At 40.7% G+C, this 24,447-nt stretch overlaps 1 protein-coding gene across 1 annotated transcript in view; it reads left to right on the top strand.

Moving 5' to 3' along the window:
- Positions 1 to 1,013: 1,013 nt before the first annotated feature.
- The window catches only part of LOC139714940 (thyroid hormone receptor alpha-like), a 42,088-nt gene continuing 18,654 nt past the window's right edge, over positions 1,014 to 24,447 (top strand). The window contains exons 1-3 of the mRNA XM_071626588.1: positions 1,014 to 1,166; positions 2,681 to 2,813; positions 11,993 to 12,103. Coding sequence (XP_071482689.1) covers positions 1,014 to 1,166; positions 2,681 to 2,813; positions 11,993 to 12,103 — 397 coding nt within the window. The remainder of the gene's footprint in view (positions 1,167 to 2,680; positions 2,814 to 11,992; positions 12,104 to 24,447) is intronic.

Here is a 24,447-nt window from a genome sequence, read left to right as displayed (position 1 = left end):
AATTCATGATAATAACTTCCAAATGCTGAGCGCTGAATTAATCATGAAAAAAGTCAGAATCTGACCAGAATAATATTTTTTTAGAAATGAAGAGAACTGACATATATTCTCCTCAGAGCATATTATTCAAAGAAATATATGGTTTGCAATGCAATCTCTTGCGTTGCTGCAAAGTATAAAAGATCTACATGGTTAAAAGAGAGAGAGAGAGAGAGAGAGAGAGAAGGAATTAGGTTGATGTGCAGCTTAGCAGAATCAATTTTTTTCATGCTAAGTCTCGTAATGCAGACATATTTGAGGCTGTGTTGCTTTTTTCTTTACTGCATATTAGCCCAGCTTGTGAAATGACTCCCTATTCTGTGGGTTTGGAATTCCACCATGAATTGATTTGTAGAAGTTTCATCTGATATGAGATGCTACAGAAGATGGCATGGGGAAGTTGAGGAAAGAATGGGAGGGGCATTTGTACAAACACCCACTCAGTCAAGGCTCTCCCAGCTAGCTACCCAGGCCAGGCCAGCCCACCTCCTCCCATTTCCCTCATCCCACCATTTCTCCGGCCATGATTCTGCAAGGGATGACAGTTTCACGTCACAGTGGTTTAGGAAGCATGGGAGACACATATTGTATCGTGAAGTCTATATTCTCTGCCGTGAAACATACAGAAAAGAAAAATGTTTCAAAGTGAAATATTTGTGTCATCAACCTGAAAGGAAACAAAATTAGGAAGTGGCACCCTGGTTTAATGCCAAACCTGTAGCCTTTTTAGAATGGTTGCTAATCAAGTATAGAGAAAGGAAGAATCTATTTTAAATGAGAGAAAAATTAAAAGAAATATTGAGAGAGCCACAGAGTACAAAAAGGATGAGCAAGGGCTCTTGGTTTATTGATCTTCTGCTTATCAAACGAAATAGATTCCCATGGTGTAATAGTATGGAGCTTCTGTGTAGTGTATCCGTGTAGTGTTCACGCTAAGGTGTGTCAAACAAGGGGGGGGGGGGGGGAGAGAGAGCATGGAGAGTATTGGGCCAAAAACGTCAGGGACGCCCACCAAGCTCACAGATGATACCTTGGTGTGTGTTTGTGGGATGCAAACCTTCCTGACATATCTCCGCTTCTGGTTCGCCGTGGGTTCGTGCGAGTGCACTGCCATGAAAGGGGAGAGGGTATCAAAGTGCAGAGGGATTTCTGCGAACGTATTCGCGTTTACCCCCGCTGCCAGTCAATCTTCATAAAACCAGTCATCTCAATATGCCAACTGCCGAAAGAAAGATGCAGCAGCGGTGGTATGGAGATAGATACCCGAGCAGGTCCGACCCCTCCGCTGTTCCGACCTTCTTCCCTCATGATGCAATGAATGAAGGGGGGGGGGGGGGGGGTGGGGGGAATGCTCACTCTGGGATAAAGTGAAATATGGCCACTTATGAAACATTCTGGAAATTCAGTGCCATAGCTTCTTTTTTTTTGTGGTGGTGGTTTTAGTTTTTATGTTTTTTAACAAATTTCCCCATATTCACATTCAAGGATAAAGCAAACAATGTCCACTCCTGAAACATGACTAGAATTAATTGTGATGGCTTTTGTTGTTATTTCGGTTTCTGTCTAACAAATGCCCAATATTCACAATATATAGGCAGTACAGTGAAACATTGCCACTTCTAAAACATAAAAAAAAACCAATGTATTACCAGGGCTTTTTCATCGCAAGTTCTCCCGTAGTCACAATCAAGGATAAAATGAAACACCGTCACGTATGAAACATTTAAATGATTCAACGTAATAGCCTTGAGTGTTTTATTATCTACAATCCATGATACAGGGAAACATGGCCACTCCTGAAACATTTTCAGAACTAATTGCAATAGTGTTTTTTTCTTTCTTTTACAAATTCAAAATACATATTCACAATCAAGGATAAAGTGAGCATGGACAATTCTATTAGAAATTCTATGAATTGACTACGTGTATGTTTGCCCCCCCCCCCCCACACCATACATTTATGCGGATATCATATCTGTAATAATGCTTGGGTACACAGTTTTCTCTGTTATAAAGATAACAAATAGCTGCTTGATATAATGGCATTATCATGTCCTGAGCAACACAGTTCAGAAATTTCAAGCATTTCAAAAATTGCTTAGTCAGATGGAAGAGTTGATGGTAATATTTACTTTAACTTGAAACTCATCCTTGTCTTTTAAATGTGTTGTGGGTATTTTCCCTACAGGATAGCAGTAACATTCATTGGAAATTGTTGTTCGTGTTTATGCCAGTTGCACATAAAAAATATATGTGTGTGTTATCATTTACTTATTCAGTATTTGCATCAAGTTGGTGCATTCTATACCCCCCCCCCAAAAAAAAAAAATGTGAGTAGTTATATTCCCATGTTCCACGTACTGCATTCCGTACCAATTAACACGCTGCTTCCACAATATAATTCCCCATATGTTTCAAGTGCATAGAAAAATCATTTTCCATATTAACCTGTTTTTGCTACAACACGCATTTCCCATAGACACCTGCCCGAGTATACTCGGGACTCGTCCTCAACGGGTGAAAGCAGTGGAGTAAAATGGACCACAAATTTGCCACTAAGCACCTAAGATCATCTGACCTGTGCAAATAGTCTATTAAGTTTTCTCTCTATCTTTTCCCTTTTTTCTTTGCATTTCTGCAGACAAAGGAAGACATCTTAGTGAGGTTATCATCGTTACTTGGTAGCCAGTATGAGAGGATCGTCCACTTTGCCCAATCGATTCCTGGTTTTGGGGATATCAGCAAGGAGGACCAGCGTATTCTTCTTCAAATTGGTGAGTATTTATTGCCACGCCCGGATAATGTTCTGCCCAAGTTGCCTGCCCAACCGCAGCCCCCTGCTCTTAGCACACTGTATACCATGACCCCTATCTAAATGCACATGAAAGTTGGCCCCAGGGCCAGCTTTCATGTGGCCAGCCTAAGGCCACCCATCAGTCGTTCGTGAAAACTTCATGCAGGAGCTTCAGGCTTGCTCAAGCCATATGGTCCCCATTGACACGGCAGCTGGCCTCATGTTGCCTTTCCAGTCTCCTGAGCTCAGCCTGAGGCTTATTGTTGGACTGGTAACACCTCCCGGCTATGTATGACTAGCCATAGGGCTGTGGCCAGCCTTAGCAGGGATCTATGTTTGATATTTGATATCCAGTCACATGAGCATGTGATACCATGCTTCGAGACATAATATCATAGTGGTGTTGTTGCTGCTTTTGTTTCATTGTTTGTTTAAAGGGATGGTGTAGTTTTGGTGGAGATGGGGAATTCAAGTGATAACTTTTTGTGAGAAAATGAGAAACCTCTTATATGAAAAATGAAAGAGTATACAATTCTAAGAGCAAATCAAAGTTCATTTAAAGAAAATTGGTTTTGAAATAGTTGAGATATTAAAAAACATACAAACAAACGAAATCGTAATAAAAGGTGAGACCCACCTTTTATTAGGACCACTTTGTTTTACTTTGTTTTTGGATATCTCAGCCATTTCAAAATTGATTTTCATCAAATAACTGATTTCCACTTGGAATTGTATGCTCTCTACTCTTTCATAAAGTGATTTCTAATTATCTCACCAGAAGTTCAAATTTGAATTCCCCATCTCAACTATGCTATCCCTTTATTATTAAGCCTTTCTTGTAGTTGCAAAGCAAAGCGAGTTAAAAGTTATGATGACCTTACGAATAGTATTTACATGCTTTGAAAGTCAATATCCACTTCAGTGAGCACAAAAGAGTATTGTATCAAGATCATTCTGATGTTGAGACCACATATCTGGATTTGAGGGATTAAGGTCGACAAAATGTAGACAACAAAAAAGGGTGACAGTTGCTATATTTGCAGTCATCGCCTCATGCTACGATGCCTTGTGTCTTAACTAAAAAACCTACTTCTTTGGAGCCAACAGAATATGCAGACCAGAAATCAAGTTTTTGTAAAACTCCTCTCCCCCCCCCCCCCCCTTCATAAGGATGAACCCCTTATTAACAAGGCAGCGTTGTCTTTATTTTGCCTCTACACTGGTGGTACAATTCACAGGGAATGCCCTTTGTTTATTCATATCCGCTTCCTTACACACATCATTGTTGATTTCACTAATGCAGAGCCCTTAATGTAGATTGCAATCCTTTATTTTCCAAGCTTTTATAAGTCATGCGTTTTCTCTCCGTGTAATAACAAAATGCAACATATTAGAATATGCTAAGGCAAGATATATTCATTTGCAAGTTTTACAAAATAGGCACCTGTACAATATGGCAAGAGGTATGTACTGCATGGCCTACTCTCTGCATTGCAAAATACCTTCAAAGCATGTGAGTAACGCGGCAGACCAAAACTCAAGCCACTTTCTTTACAGCTGTATTTGAAAGCCATGTTGGAAAAAAAAGAAGAAGAGAAAATGGGTTGTTAGTCAGTTTATCCTATCTGTGTTATCTGTTTGGGAATCTGCTCTGCCGTAACTGTTTCTGCTGTCGTGGTAATACAATCTGCCTTTCAGATTCAATAGCACTCTGCAGTTGAGATTCCAATTTGCGCGAAATCTACCTGCGTGCCGCGCATCGATCTGGAAGGGCAATGATGCCGTGCCATACTGGGTGACCTGAAATATATCAACATCCGGGTCGACTAATAGCTGTATCGTGAGCATTGATAGTGTTTGTTGCATTCGTACCATGCCTGAGACGGCTTGAATCGCCTCCGAGACGACCCCTATTTCATTGTTTGGAGAGGAAAAAAAAAGAAAAGAAAGATCAGATCACATTGTCAATTTCCGTCTCTCTACCAAGCACAAGGCTTGTGTGACTCGGATCAAAGCAACTGAAGGAACTAAAGTTGGGCATGGTATATTGGGTGTTTGCCCAAGCATTTTTTTTTTCTTTTAGTGGAAAGAATGTGCTATTCTGTAAAGATTCTTTTGTTGTTGTTGTTGTTACTCTTGTTAACAATATTACAAAGTCCCTCAATGGATCGGTATCATGATAAAAAGTTAAGCTTCATTTTGCATGTAATCTATCTGCATACTTCTAAAAATCTAAAAACTTTTATATATGTTTTCTTGTCCTCACAAGAAAATCTAGAAGCCTCCCGTTGTGGAAAACATGCATTTTTATCGCACAGGCATTCTCCCCTGATTGCTCTGTTTGAAGAACCTGCCTGGTTTCGATGCCCCTGCTATCATGTTGTTCATGCGGCGTATAGTTCCAGGCTATTTGGTGCACTTTAATAGCTGAAGAAACCACACCAGAGGACTTGCCAATGGTAAAGCAAGGCATGCGTGGTCAGGGTTAAAAAAAGAAGAAAAAACGCTTGGCAGATAGTCCTAGCAAATGTCAGAGCTTTGTATACTGTGAGGGTCAAGGGATTGATGGCAAAGATTAGAGTTAAGTAACGCTCCGAGCAACTGTTTGCGCGCAACAAACTTTCTATTCGCCAAACTACACATAAGAAGTGACTTTTCACTTTCTTCTTCAATCTCATGGCTTTCAAATGATGAAAACAAACAAACAAAGCTAATGAACAAGGGGAAGATAGCAATGATGACTTCTGGTTTGGGAATTATTACTTCAAGTCATCTCCCTCTTTCCTTTCTCTTTTCTTTTCCCTTTTCTTTTCCTATTTTATCCTGAGCCAGAAATACAGATCTCCATCACTTTGCTTGTTCAAATGATGTGTTTGCCCACTTCTGTTTTCCGCGTCCGCTCCAAGGAAAGAGATAGGCCGTAAAGCGAGCTGCAAACAAAGGCCACTTTAGTTCAGTTTAGCGGCGAAGGGATAGAATTGAGGAGAGAGAAACGTGGCTGATCAGAATTTGGCAGATTGTCATTGACTTGCCCTTTCCGGAGTTCATCCTTCTCCCCATTACGACACCTCTCCGGCGCAGCATCCGGAATCCTGTGTGTGTGGAAAGCCGTAGGATTTAAGTGGCTTTGCATGTCATTGCCGCATTGACCCGACAAATTTGCGGTACTACAATGATTTCTTTGCAACAGTTACAGAAGGAATAACAAAACAAAAAAATAAGCATGAACTTTTGACTTCTTGTCTTTTCTATCACAATTTACATTTTCAAAAAAGTCAGAACAATGATAAGACATCATCTAGGATGTATACCCACCCCCATTGTATACATGCATTATCAGCATAATATGCTACAATATGCTGAGGGAGAGAATATGAAGATCACAAGGTGACCTAAAACGTCTGACACATCTCTATAAGTTTGTACCTGCAAATTATATTGTTGAGAAAGTGATTAGGAGATTGGAACTGCTTTGCAGTTTTATTTTCCATTGTAGACCACAGCATCACGCCAAGAGAGAATAGCTAGAGTATTCAAAGATGAGTTACATTGGAGCTATATAGAGTGGTTGTGTCCTCTGCTACTGAATGCTTGATGCTAGAGACATGCATGGTGGGTCAGTATGTATGGTTGTAGGATGTGAGTTCGTGGTACAGAGGGGACTTAAATGAATCGAAGTTTCGTACCAGAACTTAAATGTAGCACATTTATGCGTAACCATGCAGGGTTGTTGTGATGGAGTGTCAGGATAATCAAATCATCAAATTTTTATGAAAATTCAAAAATGACCTATTGTGTGTGTGTGTGGGGGGGGGGGGGGGGAATGGGAGCATGCAACACCTAAACAAGTATGTGATGAACTTAAATGAACATTAGTCTTTACAGAAAAAGCCATTAACTAATCTAGGTTTAGGTGTAAAATATTGTTCTTTTGTGAGTGCTAAGAAATGTCTTGGCAAATGTTTCATAAATTGTATGCAAGTTTGCAATTATGAAGAACAATGGGAAGAGATGCATTTGTTGTTGTTGTTGTTGTTGTTGTTGTTGTTGTTGTTGTTGTTGTTGTAGATTTGTTACACATCTTGGATGGAATCACAAAGTTAGATTCTCAGAAAACACTGATCACTCATACACACACACACACACACACACACACACATGAATGAAATTTGAAACAGTGTGATGAATGCTTACAAGGGAATACTGTAACTTGTGAAACAGGCTTGATCAGAACTTCATTTTCTTTGTGAGAGGCGGGGGCTAGGGAAAAGGGCGAAATCGTGATAGAAACACCAGAGTACAAATTACTCAATTCATGCAGGCACCATCGTCAGCATGAAATGGGTGCTGACAGAGTGTGTCTCTATCTTGAATTTGTCTTTGCCTCCCTCAAAGCGCTTATTATCCATATAGTGAAACTTCATCACAGATTTGGACCCCATTTCATTAAAAAAAAAGAAAAAATTGATATGATAGCAACTCCTTGCTGGAATGGCAGTTGTCATGGTAGTGACAAGAATCCAGCTTCCTGATTGGCTGTTGCTATGGGAGGTTGCCATTCCAGCCGAAATTGCTATCGCAGCATCTTTCATTAAATATGAAGTTGTGTTCTGGAGTGTTAATTACAAGCAGTCTTCTGTGTAAACAGGATTTAATACTTGTAGATCTGTGGTTTAATGCTCAAGGAAATTATTTGATGTCTTTGTGTATCAACTCGAGATAGATCTAAAGTAAAACCAGTCTGCATCCAATACAGGCGCATGAACAGAAATACACAATATCATATTTTTATTAGTTTTTTGTTTTGTTTTGATTTATTTTATTTTGTTTTGGTTTGTTTTATGTAGTGTTTGTAGTCATTGTTATTTTTATGTCATTGTTGTCCCTTTTTTCCCCTTGATGCAAGAGTCACAGCTTGTTTGAATACCAGTGGGTCATAGCCTATTCTCGGGGAAATATTGATAACTCCTCACATTAGGCGGGGAACGTGAGCAGTTTGATATGAGAGGTTGTGATGTCTGATAAAGCAACATGGATTTTGATAGTGCCATCCATGTCAGCAACTGCCTCTCTTTTGGGGGCAAATCTAAAACATATCAGACCAGTTAGAATTAAATTCAAGTCAACTTTTTTTTTTTCCGCATGAACTTACAACACCAGTACCTGAAAGATATCACATTCATCTCAAGAAATTTTTAGTCAAGGCATCAGCAAGTAATATATCATTCTTTTGTCAGTCCGTTAAGACAAGTGGGCAATGTGTTCCTGCTTGTGCAAACATTTGATTTTTCCTTTTTTTTTTTGGGGGGGGGGGGGGGTGGGGGGGGTCCAAATACTTTTTACTACGTGAATCTGCCTACTCGTGTACAAGTATGCAGCTTTACGTAGCCTTCTATTGCTACTCGTATAGAACAACTTTTGTGTCTTTGTTTTTGTGTCTTATTGCATTCTGTTTACCTTGCTTCAAAGACACTTGTCCTCTACATGACTCCAGGCATAGATATTTGTAGCTCAGGATTAAATCAACAACTGTGACAGTGGACATGTGGTTGGTACCAACTTCTATTGGATCCATCTTCTTTTGAGACTTACAGTGCGTGGGGTGTGTGACGACGCTGTATTTGCGGGGGGCGATCCCTCCAATCTCCGCAAAGTAAGCTGAAACGATGCAAAACGTACAAAGGCACCGATTTCTGATTGGCCATCGAAAGGGGGGTGTTGCAGTTCAGTTCTGAAGATCGACTGACGGTTGGAGGGGAGCGTGGGGGATGAGGGGCTCTCATCTTAGTCTTGAGGTCTCTCGCTTGCAGACCTCAAGTCTGAGAGCCAGTGGTCTTCCACACGGCGTCAGTTGCCTCACTCCTTTGGAGTGGACTGCATGAAGCCGATGGTCCTGGGTTTGCTGGCCTGAAGGCATTCGATTGCCGCCCCAGTCGCCACATTAACTCCCAAGCACAAAATTTAGATCATTCGACAGAACCTTAACAAACTTAACGGGCATCATACTTCACATGAAATCTCACCATACCATGATATTGAAGGAATATCACTGTTAGTGTTGCACATCACACTCCTTTCTGTGTTATCACAATGTCAATGTTGTTTTGTCTTTCTTTGTTTGTTTGTTTTTTCTTCAGGTAAAGTAGAGTCACTATATCTTCTTATTACTTCATGCACTGATGTTTTCCTTGCTTGCACAATGAATATTTTGCCCAATGCCATCACATTTGACTCTTAAAGAAAACAGGACCAACAAAAACAAAAACAGAGATTTTGAATATGTTCTCTTTGCAATTGATCGCAGGGAGTTCAAATCAACATGGAGAAAATGTCAGGAATGCAAAATACTATGCACAGAATGTCATGCAAGTTCAGATTAGTTTGGGGACCTTCTGGGTATTTTGTTATCCACGAGGGGAAAAAAAACTCCAGGAAAGAGAAGGGGTTTAAAGGGTGGGGTGGATAGGTGTTGCATCGATTTTTCATGCATCCAAAAGAAAACATTTTTTGTACAGACTTGTGGAGATATTGTGTGTATAGGTGTGTGCACATTGTGTTGTTAGATAGAAGATAGCTGCTTTCATACATTTTATACACACTTGCACCACATATTTACATGTATGCACCTGGATCTACATAGATATAAAACACTAGATAGATAATATAGATAGAAAAAGTAGATAGATATGTAGATAGAAAGGTAGATAGATTGATAGACTGACAGCTGGCTTAATAATGCAGCAGAAATTCATGCTCATCGCCGATATATGAGTAATGCAATTCACAGTCTGATTGTAGTAGATAATTATCATTCAGGCAAGGATAAATTGAGTGAAATTGATTTTATGAAAAAAAAAATAGATATATCTCCCCTTCCCAGGTTATTTACCTTCAGCATCTTGTCCATTTGAAATTAAAGAAGCATCACATTATCAAAGCAATCATCTTGTTCAAATGATGCTGTCCCTGAGTTGGTAATTCATTCCTGTGGAGAAAGGAGTTTCGTGGTCAGGTACTCAGGTCTTTCAGAAAATGGCAAAATAATGGACACTTCCTCCTTTGAAGCCAGCGATATAAGTATTACATAAGTGGTGTCATAGTAATGCGTCCAGAATGACTTTCCCCGGGTCCTTTTGCCTTTCAAAATCTTATCAGTTGACTTGCATGTATTTGTGAATAGTCATGATAATCATGTCGCTTGCTGGATAACAGTCAAGCATTCACTGATATACTCACCTGTTTTGTTCAGTTGTCCTAACACAGAATTGAATTCATCCAGGGGTGTACAGTACTCTGCTGAATTCAGATTGGACATCAGGAAGAACAACATGCATGCTTCTGCACAATTTAAATTCCATTTGCACAATTTAAATTCCATTTGCTCAAACCTGTTCTTTTAACTCCTACAGTTTCCAAAAACATTTCTGGTGTAGAAAGAGCAATAGAAAGACAGAAACGAAGTGGCTATTAATGTGGTGATCCACCCTCGTTCTTAGATCTTGCTGTTGGAATGATTAAAAACTCAGGATGCAAGATGGTTGTGTTAGCTACAAATTCGTAGAGTGGCATCGTGGGAATGATTCTATCACACGTAAATAGTTAGTTTCTCTATGTCCTTCTCATATCCAGAGATTTCATTTTCAAGACAGATTAGCAATACATTCACCACTTGCATGCACTTGTTAACATTTTCGTTGTGATTAAAGCAGGTCCTTTTTTTCATAGTGCAGGATCATCTCGAATGATTTGTATGATCTGTATTTTTTTAAGCATCTGCTTCAAAAAGGAGAAAGGCAAGAGGCAAAATTTCTTATATATCATATCACAATTGAAATGTTCATCTGATATGTATAGTGTTTTCATGGGAGAGAAGAAGAAGAAGAAAAGCAAAACAGAAAAGCAAAGAATATGAATTTAGAGCAGGTGGTAGAACATTCTCCAATATGAACGACGTGAACGGGGAAGTCCACGACACGCTACATGTAGGTCAGTGGATGGCAATCAAGAATGTGGCTGTCATCGCGGTGCTGGCATTTACCTGCTACAGATAATTACAAGAGAGCGTGCCACCATTTAGTGGCTGGCTGACAAGTGTCTGAATTGGAGAAGGGGGGAGGGGAGATTTTGGAGTTGGAGTCTGCTGTAATCGCCACCGTTGCAGGCAGCAATTGGCAGGGCTCGCAGTTTGGTTCGGATAAAGGGGGGAGGGGAAAGCACATCAAACTGGCAAAGAGAAGAAAAATGATGCCTAGCTCGTCTTAAACAAAAGCTACCCTGCCCAGTAATCACTGTTCAATGCATCTTTGCATATGATAGTATTGACTGTGGATAGTAGCAAAACAACATCATGTGAATCTCATACCCAGGCTGACAAGATGTTTGAAAAGGAGGCCCTTTTTCAGTGATGCTATGGAAATGTCCCTGATTTCCTTCTCTCAATTATTGCAATCTTCCTTCTTTCCATTCTTTTTATTCCTATTCACTCCAGCACTCCAGCTCTTTTGGTTTGCATTCCCTTTAAGGCTGATTGATGTTCAGTCGAGTATCAGTTCCACAAAAGTAGCGTAATTTCCATTCCAATATTTGGTTTTGTAACTATGTTTTAGTAATCCAAATCGTGATTTTTCATTGCTCCCAACAGATGGAATCATACAAATGTGTATTAGCGATATATTTTCGTCTTTGGTCAATGTTACATACTTTACAAATGTTAATCTATAATTATATCTTTTGAATTATAATGTATAAATGTTATATATGCAGGTATGAATTTGAAATTGCACCTCTTGAATGTTGTTATTTGTAGGGAAAATATCAGCAATGATACAGGCTGCTTCTTGAAGAGTAAAAGTTCTTTGTTCTTTGTTCTGATAAGAAGAGTTATTAATCAAATTTAGGAAGTTCTTCCGTCGAGATGTTTTCATTGCAACTGATTGACAAATTGCCCTACATCGACGTAAATAAGCACTGAATTGATCAGTGTTTTAGTAGTAGCCATGATAAAAAATCATGGGCATACATACTCGAGCAGGATTCGAACCCACGACCTCCTGATCACCGGACAGGCGATGTAGGGCAATTTGTCAATCAGTTGCAAAGAGTTATTAAATTGAGTATTGAATGCGTATCCCTTCATTGTTTCCCTGTGTCTTTTTCCAGGTGGTCTCGAAGTCATTCTATTACAAATATCACAAGTGTACGACAACAAGTCCAAGTTGCTACGCATGTGGGAGGGCATGTGGTTATCACCGGATCAAGCGAGAAAACTGAGTAAGTAGAACGAGGCAGGCCGGGATTGTCAGTTGATTTCTTTCCCTTTTTTTTTTTCGTTTTCTTTTTCTTTTTTTTTGGCCAATATATCCACATCAGAGCTAGCAGGATAAGAAAATCCCTGCTGACAGGGCTGGAGGCTGTATTTTTCCCCACCGGTGGTAAGCCTAGTACAGGCAACCACATCGCATTTGTCAGACACTCCTGATTACCTGTGTATATGATTTTCCGCCAGTGCGCACACTGAAGCGGCATAACGCCGGAGAGACGGCGAAACTGTCGTTATCTAGTCTAAGTGATTGATCATTCAGAATATCCATATATTCTGGGTCATGTCTGCTTGCGAATATTGAATAAAATTTTATGACAACCTGCTGCACGAGTGCAGGGTTGGATTTCCCCATGTACGTAAAATCATTTCATTTTCTCATGATTTGTGATGTGAGCCGGGCTGCCTAACCCCCCTCCCCCATGTTTTTGTGGTTTGTGGTATACTGTAAATCGGTTGAAGATTTTTATTTTTTTTTTTTACTCACAGAGCAAAATTTTCCACAGTGAGTAAAAACAGGCCACTGTTAACTTGTTCCCTATGAGCTATGTAGCAAGTTTCCACTAGATTGTACACATGGTGCAACCCGGTTGCATATACAAGGAGTTAGCATTGCACTCAAGTGGCAAGTCAGTACCTTTGGTCTATTCAAAGTCTTGGCTATGTATCTCACTCTCCATGTTTTTTGTGCTATTAGAACAACATCGCTTCCTTGTAAGTTGTATAGTTATTCTCCTTCTACTGGCCAGAATCACCTCTTGTGAATATTAAAGCTGTAATGACTTGCACAGACGGCTACATGTACAATTGTAGCTAGGTTCACAGAGAAATCCTGAGCTGATTTGGGGATTCAGTGCGTAGATCAACTTTCTAGATCGTATAGACTGAAGTTGTGACTGCACTTTTAGCAATGAGGCTATTTCAGATATTTTACCCTTCCCATGAAAGAAAAAAAAAATAAGTCTATATCATACTTCCTGAGAGACTCAGAAATTTTTAGAATGGTCCCTTTCTATCTCTCTCTCTTTCTATCTATCTTTCCAGTTAAATGATGTTTGGAAGGAAGAAACATTGATGTCTCAAGCTCATGCATGCTATCATTGTCGTAGTACTTTCTTGTCTGCTTTGCCGTGGAGATGCCATATTGTCCGTCTCTTGACAAGCTGGGGGCTTGTGATCTGGAGTGCGTGCTTACACTTTTTGACACCACTCTGTGCAGACGTTTTGCTAGCCAGCCTCGTCCGGTTACCATTGTACACACCGAGAGGCGGGGAAGGGCTATCGGATTCGGCAGGGTTTGACCGCACTTTCTCCGCGTCGCATACGGTGAAGGTGTGGATCTGCGGTGCTCCTCCTCGTGATCCGTTATCGATACCTTTTTGCTGTCTCGTATTCCTCATCCACGGTGTGTGCGTGCAATGCACACGATCACCCCAGCGCACGCAGCTTCTTCCAGGGCTTCATCCACGGCGCCATTGTTTGCGGAGTCCGATGCGCCGCTCGCATTCTGTCCCTCTCGGTTGATTGTCAGGGACAAACATCAAATAGCAGGGTGAGAGGAAACAGTTATGTTAGAGGCGAGTATAGAGATCCCTTTCAGTGAAACAAGAACGCTGGAGAGCGAGCGAGAGGAGACGACACCACACCAGCACTCTCACGTGGCGTACACACCAAGAAAGTTGTGGCATGTCTATCAGCAGCGAGCGACCCTATCTTCCCTATAGCCGTTGTCATTCTATTCTAACCGATTTCCAATTTGTTCTTGTCGTGGTTGTGTTACAGCATTTAAACCCCTCTTGTAATTCGGCATCCGCGTATAAAGTTTAAAGTACCAAACATGCTATCAATTCGTGACAACTGCCCTAGATTTCAATGCAGCTGGGATATATGAGTACTGATATCATTTGCTGTTGATATACATCAGTGCTCTGTTAGCATGTGAACACAGTCTGATGGCTTTTAAAAGGGAGTTAAAGAGAGCAGAGCAGGGCAGAAAGAAAGAGGTAGGGTTGTGCACCAGACTGGAGATGCCAGTATCAATGAAACTCTTAAGCATATTTTTAGAAAAAAAGTTTTATACTGTAAGGCGTTCTATCTTTTTGTTGTATGCACAGAGTGACAGTGTACACGATGTCATACAGTAGGGAGGACTCTTCATCCCGCAGACACAAGAACTTTGTGGGATGATATCATTGAGAGCAATACAGCAATTTTTTTACTCACCCCCCCCCCCCTATAAAAAAAAAAGGATTTTTTGTTCTCTATTTTTTTAATGGTATAAAGCATTTTAGATATGCCCTTTGTGAATAGAAGGTACAATTGTAGAATGCATAGTTATGTACACTCCTGTATATTAGGCACACTACAGAGACAGTCCGTAGAATTGGGCTCATTGCCTTGTTATCATCATCCGTGCATTTTTTTTTTTGATTAAAAGATTCAGCTCAACAATATCACTGGTTATAATGATAAAAATTATACTGATGATGATAATGATGATGATGATGATAAAGATGATGATGATAATGATAATTGTGATGATAATGATAGTGATAATAACAGTATAGATAATGATGAGAACAACAATAATGGCAACTGTAATAGCAGTGTTGTTCCAAATACAATGGGCACATGCAGAAATGGCCTCAGCGCGGTACGTACTCTTGCGTTCAATAATTATTGATGCATATTTCGCAGTATTCTTGTCGTTCCCCGGTTAACCTTTCCACGCCGTTCCCTTTCGTCCCCATTCCGAGATGATGGAACGACACTGGAGAATGTGCTACCAGTTCAGCTGCCCCGCGTCGCACGACTAAGACTGCCTAAATTTAGCACCTTTCCTCCCCCTCATCGCGGGGAGGAAACAAGATATGGGGCACAGATAAAGGGCAAGATAGGTCATAAGAATTATCAGCCAGGAAGCATGAGGAGGGATCGTGGCTGGCAGCCATGACACGACTCGACTCTGTCTGTTTTCTCTGTTTTATTTTGCTTTGTTTTCTCTCTCTGTCTTTATAGTTTGTCTGCTAGTTTTGACAAAGTATGGCTTCATTTTGTTCCCGTCACCCTGACCACTGACTTCAGATTTGAGAGTACCAAGACACAGCAGAGCAGTTTGTACTCAAAAGGATAACTTTGTATCCCCAACACCATTCCTTCCGTCGTTCTTCTTCTTCTTGATGTGTGTGTGTGTCACCAGACCAATAAGTACGAATTTTTTTTTTTTTTAACAAGGATTTTTCACTTGTGTACCTTCATTTAGGCCATCATGAGTAGCCCCTGCCATGATGTCAGTTGTTGAATTCAAATTTTGGACATCCGTATTGCGCCATTTGTTCAATACTACATGCGTAGTGTGAGTTTAATTTTAGGGGGTTATATGTTTTTTTTTTATGTTTTTTTTTTTCAATGCTCCTGTATGAAATAATTTACTCACTCAAATTAGAAGAACAGTTCAAACCTTTTGTGTTGGCTTGGCCACTCATTTTCCCAAACTTGCATTCTTCTTTCACCCAGTCGTTGCACACCTCACTTGGCAGGTGTTATTACTCTCTAAATTGCAGGTTCATATATCTATCCAGAAGCTGGCTTGCTTCTTTCCTCCAAATGTCTGGGGAAATGAAAAGGAATACATTTGACAAATTGAGGTAAAACATCCTTTTGGAGGAGGAAATGACAAATGAAGAAGTAATGCCCTGAACCAGGGAAACATTAGTGCAAAATTTTCTACAGGGATTTTCCCTTCTCTGAATGTCAGCATGAGCAAAAAAGGTAGAGGTGGGGGGAGGGGGAGGGGAGAGAAGGAGTGTTGCTTCTTTATGTACACAAATGGAGCAGCACATACAGTAGGCTCTTAAATGTGAAATGCATATACCACATGCTTTTGATAAGGATTGATGATAGCACCATGTTTTTTTTTTTTTGAGATGTACAATACTTCAACATGACATCTTTTTTTTCTATTTTTTTTTTTTTTTTTTTTTTGGGGGGGGGGGGGGGGGGTCATGCAGCAAATCTTATGCTCACCAGACTAGCAGGTACATATTATACTTGTGTTCACAGGTCATTATTGGTGTGTCCTGATGCACCCACAGAGGGCGGGGTATTCAGAATCTTCATCTTTTAAAAGTCCATTTTCATGTTTTTAGTGGAGTGAGAATGCTGTTTCCTTTCTACCTTCATTTCATTCTAACCGTAGATGAGAAAGAGAGGGAGAGAGAATGAAATGATTGTCGATACATCAGATAAGAGACCATAATTGTGAATGCAAAGTTGAACTCTAGACAAAAATGAAAGTATTGTACAATGTAGTTTTGGCAAGTCATTACAGGACCTGCAAACTGTTACTGTTCCTCGACCCCTTCCACCCTCCCCCCCCCCCCCCATTTTTTCTCCTTCCTTCTTTGCCGGTCTCATGTCTACCTGTATTAAAACGAGATGCCATTGGACTTGAAAGTGAGTGTTTGTGTTTCAGAGGGTAATATTCCCAACTTGCTCATTGCTCTTGATGTGTCGTGCACAGAGATGGGTCAAGCAAGCCCGTATAATTGAGAATTGATGACATTGTGTGGTAGTGATAAGATGTTGTAAGATGAAATCGAGTGTGAGATATGTTAAGCCTCCAAGAAACAGTCGTGAAACTTTCTAACATCAAAAAAAAAAAAAAAAAACGTTTGATTTCTGACATGGCATACATCTACACTGCCACTTGAATTTTTAGTAGAATTGGAGATTGGGAGAAGTGAATGAATACAGGTTCTCAAGAGATGGCTACCTTGTCATTCGGAGGAGCTGTTGTGATCCAGTGAATCAGACCCCATATTTTCAGTAGTGAGCTTCCTAATTTGAGTGCTGACATCAGCGGCTGCACCCGTACACAGGACACTGTAGTCCCCCTTTGCCTGGTCCTTCTGAGGGCGCTTAAAGCTGTCGGCGCAGTGATAGCTTGCTCATAATAATTTCAGTGCTTCTTTATTGGTAATATCACAAAAATAAACAAACACATATATATATATATATAAAGACATTGTTTCATGACAAATGTTGGCAAATTTCTGTCCAGCACACTCCAAAACTGTCACTGTGCAGTCTTGGATGAACACTTCTCATTTTCAGGGTTGGTGCTGGCAGTGGAAGATATAGCATTTCTATAGCAGGTGGTTAGGAAAACCCAGTCCCAATCTCTCTTGATTACTCCGTAAGATTGGAATACATGTATGTAGGAGCTCTAATGGCTTCCCATGATGTTTTTAATTTCAGATACATTGTATGTCAATATTCTTTCTCGTGTATGGAAGTATAGTTTCATGATATTTTGTATATCCATGGACTAGTCAGCAAGTCGTACCTCCCATTCCATAACACTGCTTCACCCACTCTGGTGAGCTTGATATCAAGGTAAGATATGAATCAATGGGTCAGATGATGTACAGTACTGGACATCTACTGTCATCCTAATATCTTGTGCTCATAAAGCTGCAGATTGTGTAAGCTTCAGAAGCTTAAGTTGAAAAGGCTTCTTCGTTTTTTTGTTTTTTTTTGTCTAAAAGTGGTCCAGTGTTTCTCTAACTGTTTGATTTGTATTTGCCATTGGTTGTTGTTTGATATTCATACAGCGTGAATGCTATATATGTTCAGGAAAAGCTCCAAAAGACTTTGCCAGTATATGTGAGACCACATGATTGCAAGTACAAGTAGACTTGTGTCGGTGTTGTTACATGCACGTGCCTCCGGTCCTCGTAAGGGCATTTTCTTTCCCCCCAGACTTTGCCTTTAACTGCCAATCCAAGACAGCAGTGCATTTCTTTGTGTGGGTCCTCTTTCGTCTGTCACTTGTGTCAGCTTTACCTAGACGCATAGATTAATCTGTGCAGGTCCTCGGCGCAGGGGTTACTCATGTTTCATCGGGCAAAGCACGGCCGTGGCAAAGCTCTCAATTTGACTGTGCTGTTTTCTTCATCTTTCTTTTCTTCATATACACACACTCTCTCTACCTTTCCATCTTTCTCTCTTCCTTTTCTCTTTCCATTCTTCTCTTCTCTTTTCCTCCATTTTTTTTTTTCGCCTGTTTTTCTATTTTTTTTTTTATCCCGATGCAGAAAGACTAGCCTTGACATGTGATGTATATGATTTTTTTTTTCTCCATTCCTAATGCTGGGATAAGAACTTAATTTCCTTTCACTTTACCTATCCTTTTCTTCTTTTTGTGTTTATCTGTGTGTGTGTGTGTGTGTGTGTGTGTGTGTGTGTGTGTGTTGCAGTGTTAGCTTTTTCCTTCTTTTCCCTTACGTTCTCCTCGGACGGATCAAAAATTTTTGGCAGCGGGATTTACCAATAATAATCACATTTCCTCCCCAAACTGACACATGTTTTGCTGAATTTGCCGTCTGACAGTTTGAAAAGTCACCCCAAATGGGAACGGGATGAAAATAAAAAAGGAATGTATGCTTGCGTATTGCTCAAAGATAAAAATCCAACATTGCACTCGAAATTGGGGAGGTTAAAGTTGTACATGCCCATTCACTTTCAGTACATTGCAGCTGGAAATTGGAGGTGACAGTTCAGTTTCATTTGACGCGGAAGTGAATGATGTATTAGCAAGCAGCCAAAAGCCAAGGCTCTTCCTTGTCAACAAATTCCATGGATTTCCCCTCCTCTGTTGCACGTTACCCACTCATAATGTAGATGATGGCACGAAAATCTGTGTTTCGTGGATGCTTGCCCGTCTTGCACGAATGTGGGCGAATGTGTGCATGCCGTCATTTCTCACCCCACAATGAACTCCATGCAAATTGTGCTCGCACAGATTCTTGCAAAGCATTTCAGCAAAAGAGAGGAAAAGAAAGCAAAAATACAAAAATTTAAAAGAGGAGAAGAGATAAAGAGGAGGACGGCCCTCGAAAAGGAAGTTTGAGGATGTTGGACAATATGGAAGGGGAGAACTTCTGGTATTGATTTCATTTAATCAGAATAAGATGTTCTCATAAAGATATCCTTGTTGGATGACAGGAAAGAAAAATTGGGGTGCGGGTGGTATTGACAAAAGTCGTGTGTCTGCTGCTATTAAGCCCTATTTACACTTGTGTTTCTTAACCCCGTACTTTCTCTGACCCAGGACTATCGTTAATCTCGTACCAATTTTCTCAGCTTTTTACACTCGCCAATAAATCCCGTACTAAGCTCTTGTCCTGGGCTAAAGAGAAAACTGACCTTTTTACACTTGTATTTCTTAGTCCCGTACTTTCCAAAACACATAAATATTCATGATTACACTGTGCACTGTACAAGTACACGCACGCACCAGCAGCACTTGATTACCTCGTTTCTGATTGGTCAGTGGGGGCCGGACTTCGTCTCCGTCGCTTAGCCCCGGATTATTTTTTCGTTCTGTTTACACTCACTTGCTTGGCACCGCAATTGCGGTGCTAACCCTGCTTTTTTGCAGGGCCAGATAGTACGGGATTATTGGTGGGGCTAGCCCACTTTGGCAAAAACAAGTGTAAACAGAAAGTGTGCTAAGGACAGTCCGATGCCAACGGTGGGGCTAAGGCCCCCCCCCCCCCCCCTTAGCCCCACCGTTGGTAGGGGACTAAGCAAAAATTTGCAAGTGTAAAAAGCCCTTTAGAGTGCATTCCCTGTTCACTGTCTTCCCTGGTCATTGGTGCAGACAAAAGTATTATCACTTTAATTGAAGCAGCAGAACAGTGCACCTCAACTGACCTTGTAATGTGTTGACAGAACAGTTCAGGGTCTCAAGCAGAACATGAACATTAATTTTTCATCCTGGGCCTCAAACGGTACACAAACATTTATCTTTTATCCGTTCAGTGGTTGTTTGTCTTTTGCTTCTTCTTTTTTGTTTTTGTTTGTTTTTTTGTTTTTTTAGGGAATGTAACTATTGTGGCCAGCAAATGTCTTTAGCAGACAAAGTTTACTGCACTGCAGGTGTCACTGACTTTGATGCACCCATAAAATCTTCTTGATCCTAGATATCAGTCACCTCTGGACCATCCTATTGGAAATTGTGTTGACACAGTGTAGTTGCAGGTGGTAGATCCAGTGTTTAATGTCTCCATGGATAGAAAAGTACAGATGTCCAGTGAGAATACCTTTTGTGTTTTGTTTTGTTTTTGTTTTTTGTTTTTTTGTTTTTTTTTTGGGGGGGGGGAGGAGCAGTAGTGGGCAGTACACATTTCAAACCTATTTCTCAAGTTTATGTAAGGTGACTAAATCCACACTTGCGCCAGGTCAACACTCCCACTGGTGGGATGATATTAAAGAGTGAGACAGACAAACAGACAGACAGACATGGACAAAAGATGATGAAGCAAAGATAATACATACGTATGTGTATGTATTTTACGTGTGTTTGTTTGTGTGTGTACATGTGTACATGCATGTTTGTATTAAGTCTGTGACAGATTTCATTTTTGCTGTACCCCCATACAGCCCCTACCCATATTTTGCACAGGCAGCCCAGTGGCACGGTTCTGTATTTGTTGTGGGACAGCTTTGCCCGCCATCTCCAACGGCCTGTGTAATGGAATCTGTAATGAATTGGATGTGGAAGCCCTCACTTCTGCGGGGCTTATTCACTGTGCATGCCGCTGGGAGCAGGCGAGATGCTCTTGTGGTCCCACAGCAGTCTTCCTGTGTATGGGAAGTCAAGGAGGAAATAGCCTTCTTGCAATGAGAAGAAGATTATGGGGGGATGGAACAGGGGATCTGGGGAGAGTAGAAAGGTATTAAAGAAAGTACGAGACGTGTGGATGTGTCCGGATATTGGGGTGGATCAGTATCGCTTTTCAATCGCATGTGGGCATCCGATTGTTGAGGTTGCGAGTTTTGGTGGATTTCTGTAAAAAAAATCTAGGAATCCAAGTGTTTGTGACCTTTCTGATATCTATTGTATTTCACTTGTGCTTACTAATGATCTGTCTCTTGTTTATGACAATCATGTGAAATATATTTTAACTATTTGCCTCGATTAACCAGTTGAGGATGAGCTGATTTTTACTCTTTAAGCACAAGTTTCCGATACAGACACTTGCCCGTGTTTACTCAGATCTAGTCTTCATCGGGTTAATTTCTGTCATGCATATGCATTACTTGTACTGTCAGATGGTCACTCAACAAACTCTCTGCAACAATGTGCCTTATAATAATAGTACTCTGTCTCTGAGCTATATAAAAAAAGTACAAGATTCTGTTCATAAATGTGTGTGAAGGAGTTACATTCAATGACTTTGATATACCTCAGGCAGAATTGTAGGAGAAAATTTCTCAATTTGACGTTAAAAAAAATATGACTTTCATGACCTTTCCCCGTCTAAACCTGAAGTCGAGCTCTGGGAAATTTGAAAAATAATTGATTTTGAACTTTGATATGTTTCATGTGGCTTCTTTGGAAGCAAGAATTTTTTTTTAAAGCAATTAAGGAACCACAGCACCTACAGATTTAAGTCCCCTCCAAAGGAATAGGCAATGAAGAGGCGATTAATACCCCTTTCAGGTAATCGCGGTTCAATTATCCGCATCCAAATAATGCAGATGAAGTAATCAAAATCGCGTTCATGTATCCCATGAAGTGCGCACTACTTTTACGAGCGCCCGTTCATATAACGGTGCGAAAGACGGGAGTATTTGTCATGGTTTCTGCGCACGCCTCTATAATGACGTAATGTTTCCGGTGATATATGCTCACGTGTATGCACACCTCTTGCTCCAGCTCAGCAATCAACGGTTGTGCGGGAAATCGAGTGACCTTTGACCGAACTGTGGAATGTTAGTGCGCATAAGTCGTAAAACGCGTTCATGTATTCTCGATCAACTCCTCATGCTGCAATAATGCGCATAATAGCAGCATCAAAATAATGCGCACTTTTTTACTCCTCTCCCGTTCATGTAATCAAAATTTTACGACTTATTGCTCCTATCCGCATCCACGATTACCTGAAAGGGGTATATGATAAAGTGTCTTGCAAAGAGGCGCAACCACTGCAGCCAGGGGATTTGAACCAGCGACGTTATGATGAATGGTCCATGGCCTTATCCACAGAGCAGAAGTAAAGTTTCATAAACCTACAGTACATTTTGTAGTGGTCATATGAAGCCATTTTCAAAGTTAATTCACCAAAATTTGACATGATTTGAGGCCATAACTGTGATATCTGCGTGTACATTATCTCTGTCATGATAATTTAGATTGTTCACTTTCGTCATTTCCCCTCCCACCCCCCCCCCCCCCCCCCCCCCCCCCATTTTTGAGCAAGTTCTCCTTTAACCATTTCAATTTTTTTTCTCTAAAACCAGGCATGAAGAGAAATGTGGTCATGAATATTCATTAAGTGTCATCATGAATATGCATCCAGTATCCTGGGCATCTGCAGAGCAAACATATTGGTATGTAAAATGTCAGGGTAATTGCTGTGGACTTGGCAAGGTATATACAGCCTCGAGCCCGCAGGCCGGAGACTTTGCAACTTGTTTGGAAACCTAAAAGCCAACCTTTACTTTCTTTCATCTTTCTTTCCACAATGCAATGTTATCCTTAGACTTGTTATCCATTAGACAGGTTTACTATTGCCAGTTGACTCTGCTGCACCTCAATTTTCCTGAAAGCAAAAATGGGGCCAAGGTGAAATGGAAAAAGGTGCTCGTTTCATGATGTAGACGTCCAGGTCTTGGGCAACATGTTGCACAGAGAGTTTGCTTGTTTCTGATGGGCTATGATCACCGGACAACCTACTTTCGGTGTATGGATGAACGGATGGATAAATGGATGGATGGAGTGGTGGGTGAATGAATGGATAGATGGATTGATTTATCGCGATATTTGGGAGCTCATTCATTTCCACCTGACTTTTAAGCAAGACTACATTATACTGTAAGTGTAACAGGAAACAGAAGCGTGTAAGACCATGTAAACTTTTTGCTCTGTACTTTTGATGGAGTAAAATGCAACATTTACTCAGTTTGTTAAAAAGGTAAAACAGTTTTCAGTCACTTTGTAGAGAAAGGTCTTATCCTTCCTGAAAATATTATATTTTCCGTAACTTCAGTAGTGAGAGATTACTATAGCAACACACACATGCACTTACAATAGCTCCCAAAGCCTTAGTGTGCTTTTTTTTACCCCGACTGCATTACACTTCACAAAAGGAGGTCACTATATTGAAATGTGCAGTTTGTGTCATTAGGCGTTGCTACCTGAAGCATATTTTCAGCAAGCCCTTGCTATCCGCGGGGTCCAAATGTGTCCGCTACAATACAAAATTCCACCATGTGAGCACTTCAGAAATAGAGAAGTGGATGGCGAAATGACGACTGGATGCATCGCTAGCTGCAAGGAGGGCCTCCGCCCAGGGCTCGAACCGTGCTGCGGCTGGCATCACCGTGCGTGCCATCGAATCTAGGTCTCCTTCCAGTCCCCCTGGGGTCGATGAGGCTATGATCGATGGCGGCATCGACGATCACCCCCAAAGAAGTCCCTTTCTTATACCACTTCATCATGCACGGCATTAGATACTCGCAAAGAGAGAGAGACAGAGAGACAATCCGACACACATACAGACAGCGACAGACAGAGAATGGGAAAAGGATGGTACATGCTTTGGAAATCATAGTTCTTGGATAATTAAAAACTTTCATACAACCCACTCAAACCTGTCTCCCTCTTTTTTGCCCTCTCTCTCTCCCCCTCCCTCTCTCACTCCAATATATTTAAGAAAAATTGTTACAATGGAATAACAGTCAGTGACAGAAAACAATTTGTTAATATCAAACATTTAGGCTAATGTTAGAAAGTGAAATTTGACCTTTAAGAATACAATAATCTGACCTCCTACATATTCATGCACCTCAGAATCTTCTCTTCTTCCTCTATGTCTTCCGTCTCTCTCTCTCTCTCTCTCTCTCTCTCTCTCTTGCTTTCTTTCTCTATCTCTCTCCCTATCTTCCTTTCTCTCTCTCTCTCTCTCTCTCTCATCCACACTACTTTCTCAACAGATTGTAATGCAATTATTGTCACGCACAGGAACTGAGCAAAGTGTTCAATGAATTTAGGATGAGCAATAACGGCGTTAGAAGGCTTGAGAACAATCGAAGTAGACTGAAGAAATATACCATGTTACCTCAGAATTTTCTCTCCCCTATCCATCCCCTTTGTTCTTTCCATGGCACCCACAATCAAACTAATAGGACCATGATAATTGTGATGAAGTACTACTCAATATGCATGTTCCTTCCAATGAAGCTGAGATTGCCCCATCATTAGATGTAGCCAACATCGTTTCTG

Source organism: Diadema antillarum, unplaced genomic scaffold (genome assembly GCF_040938485.1).
Source record: "Diadema antillarum isolate AM-2024a unplaced genomic scaffold, OU_Dant_1.0 seq00002548_RagTag, whole genome shotgun sequence".
Lineage (NCBI taxonomy): Eukaryota > Metazoa > Echinodermata > Echinoidea > Diadematoida > Diadematidae > Diadema > Diadema antillarum.
This window is presented reverse-complemented; position numbering and strand designations above follow the sequence as displayed.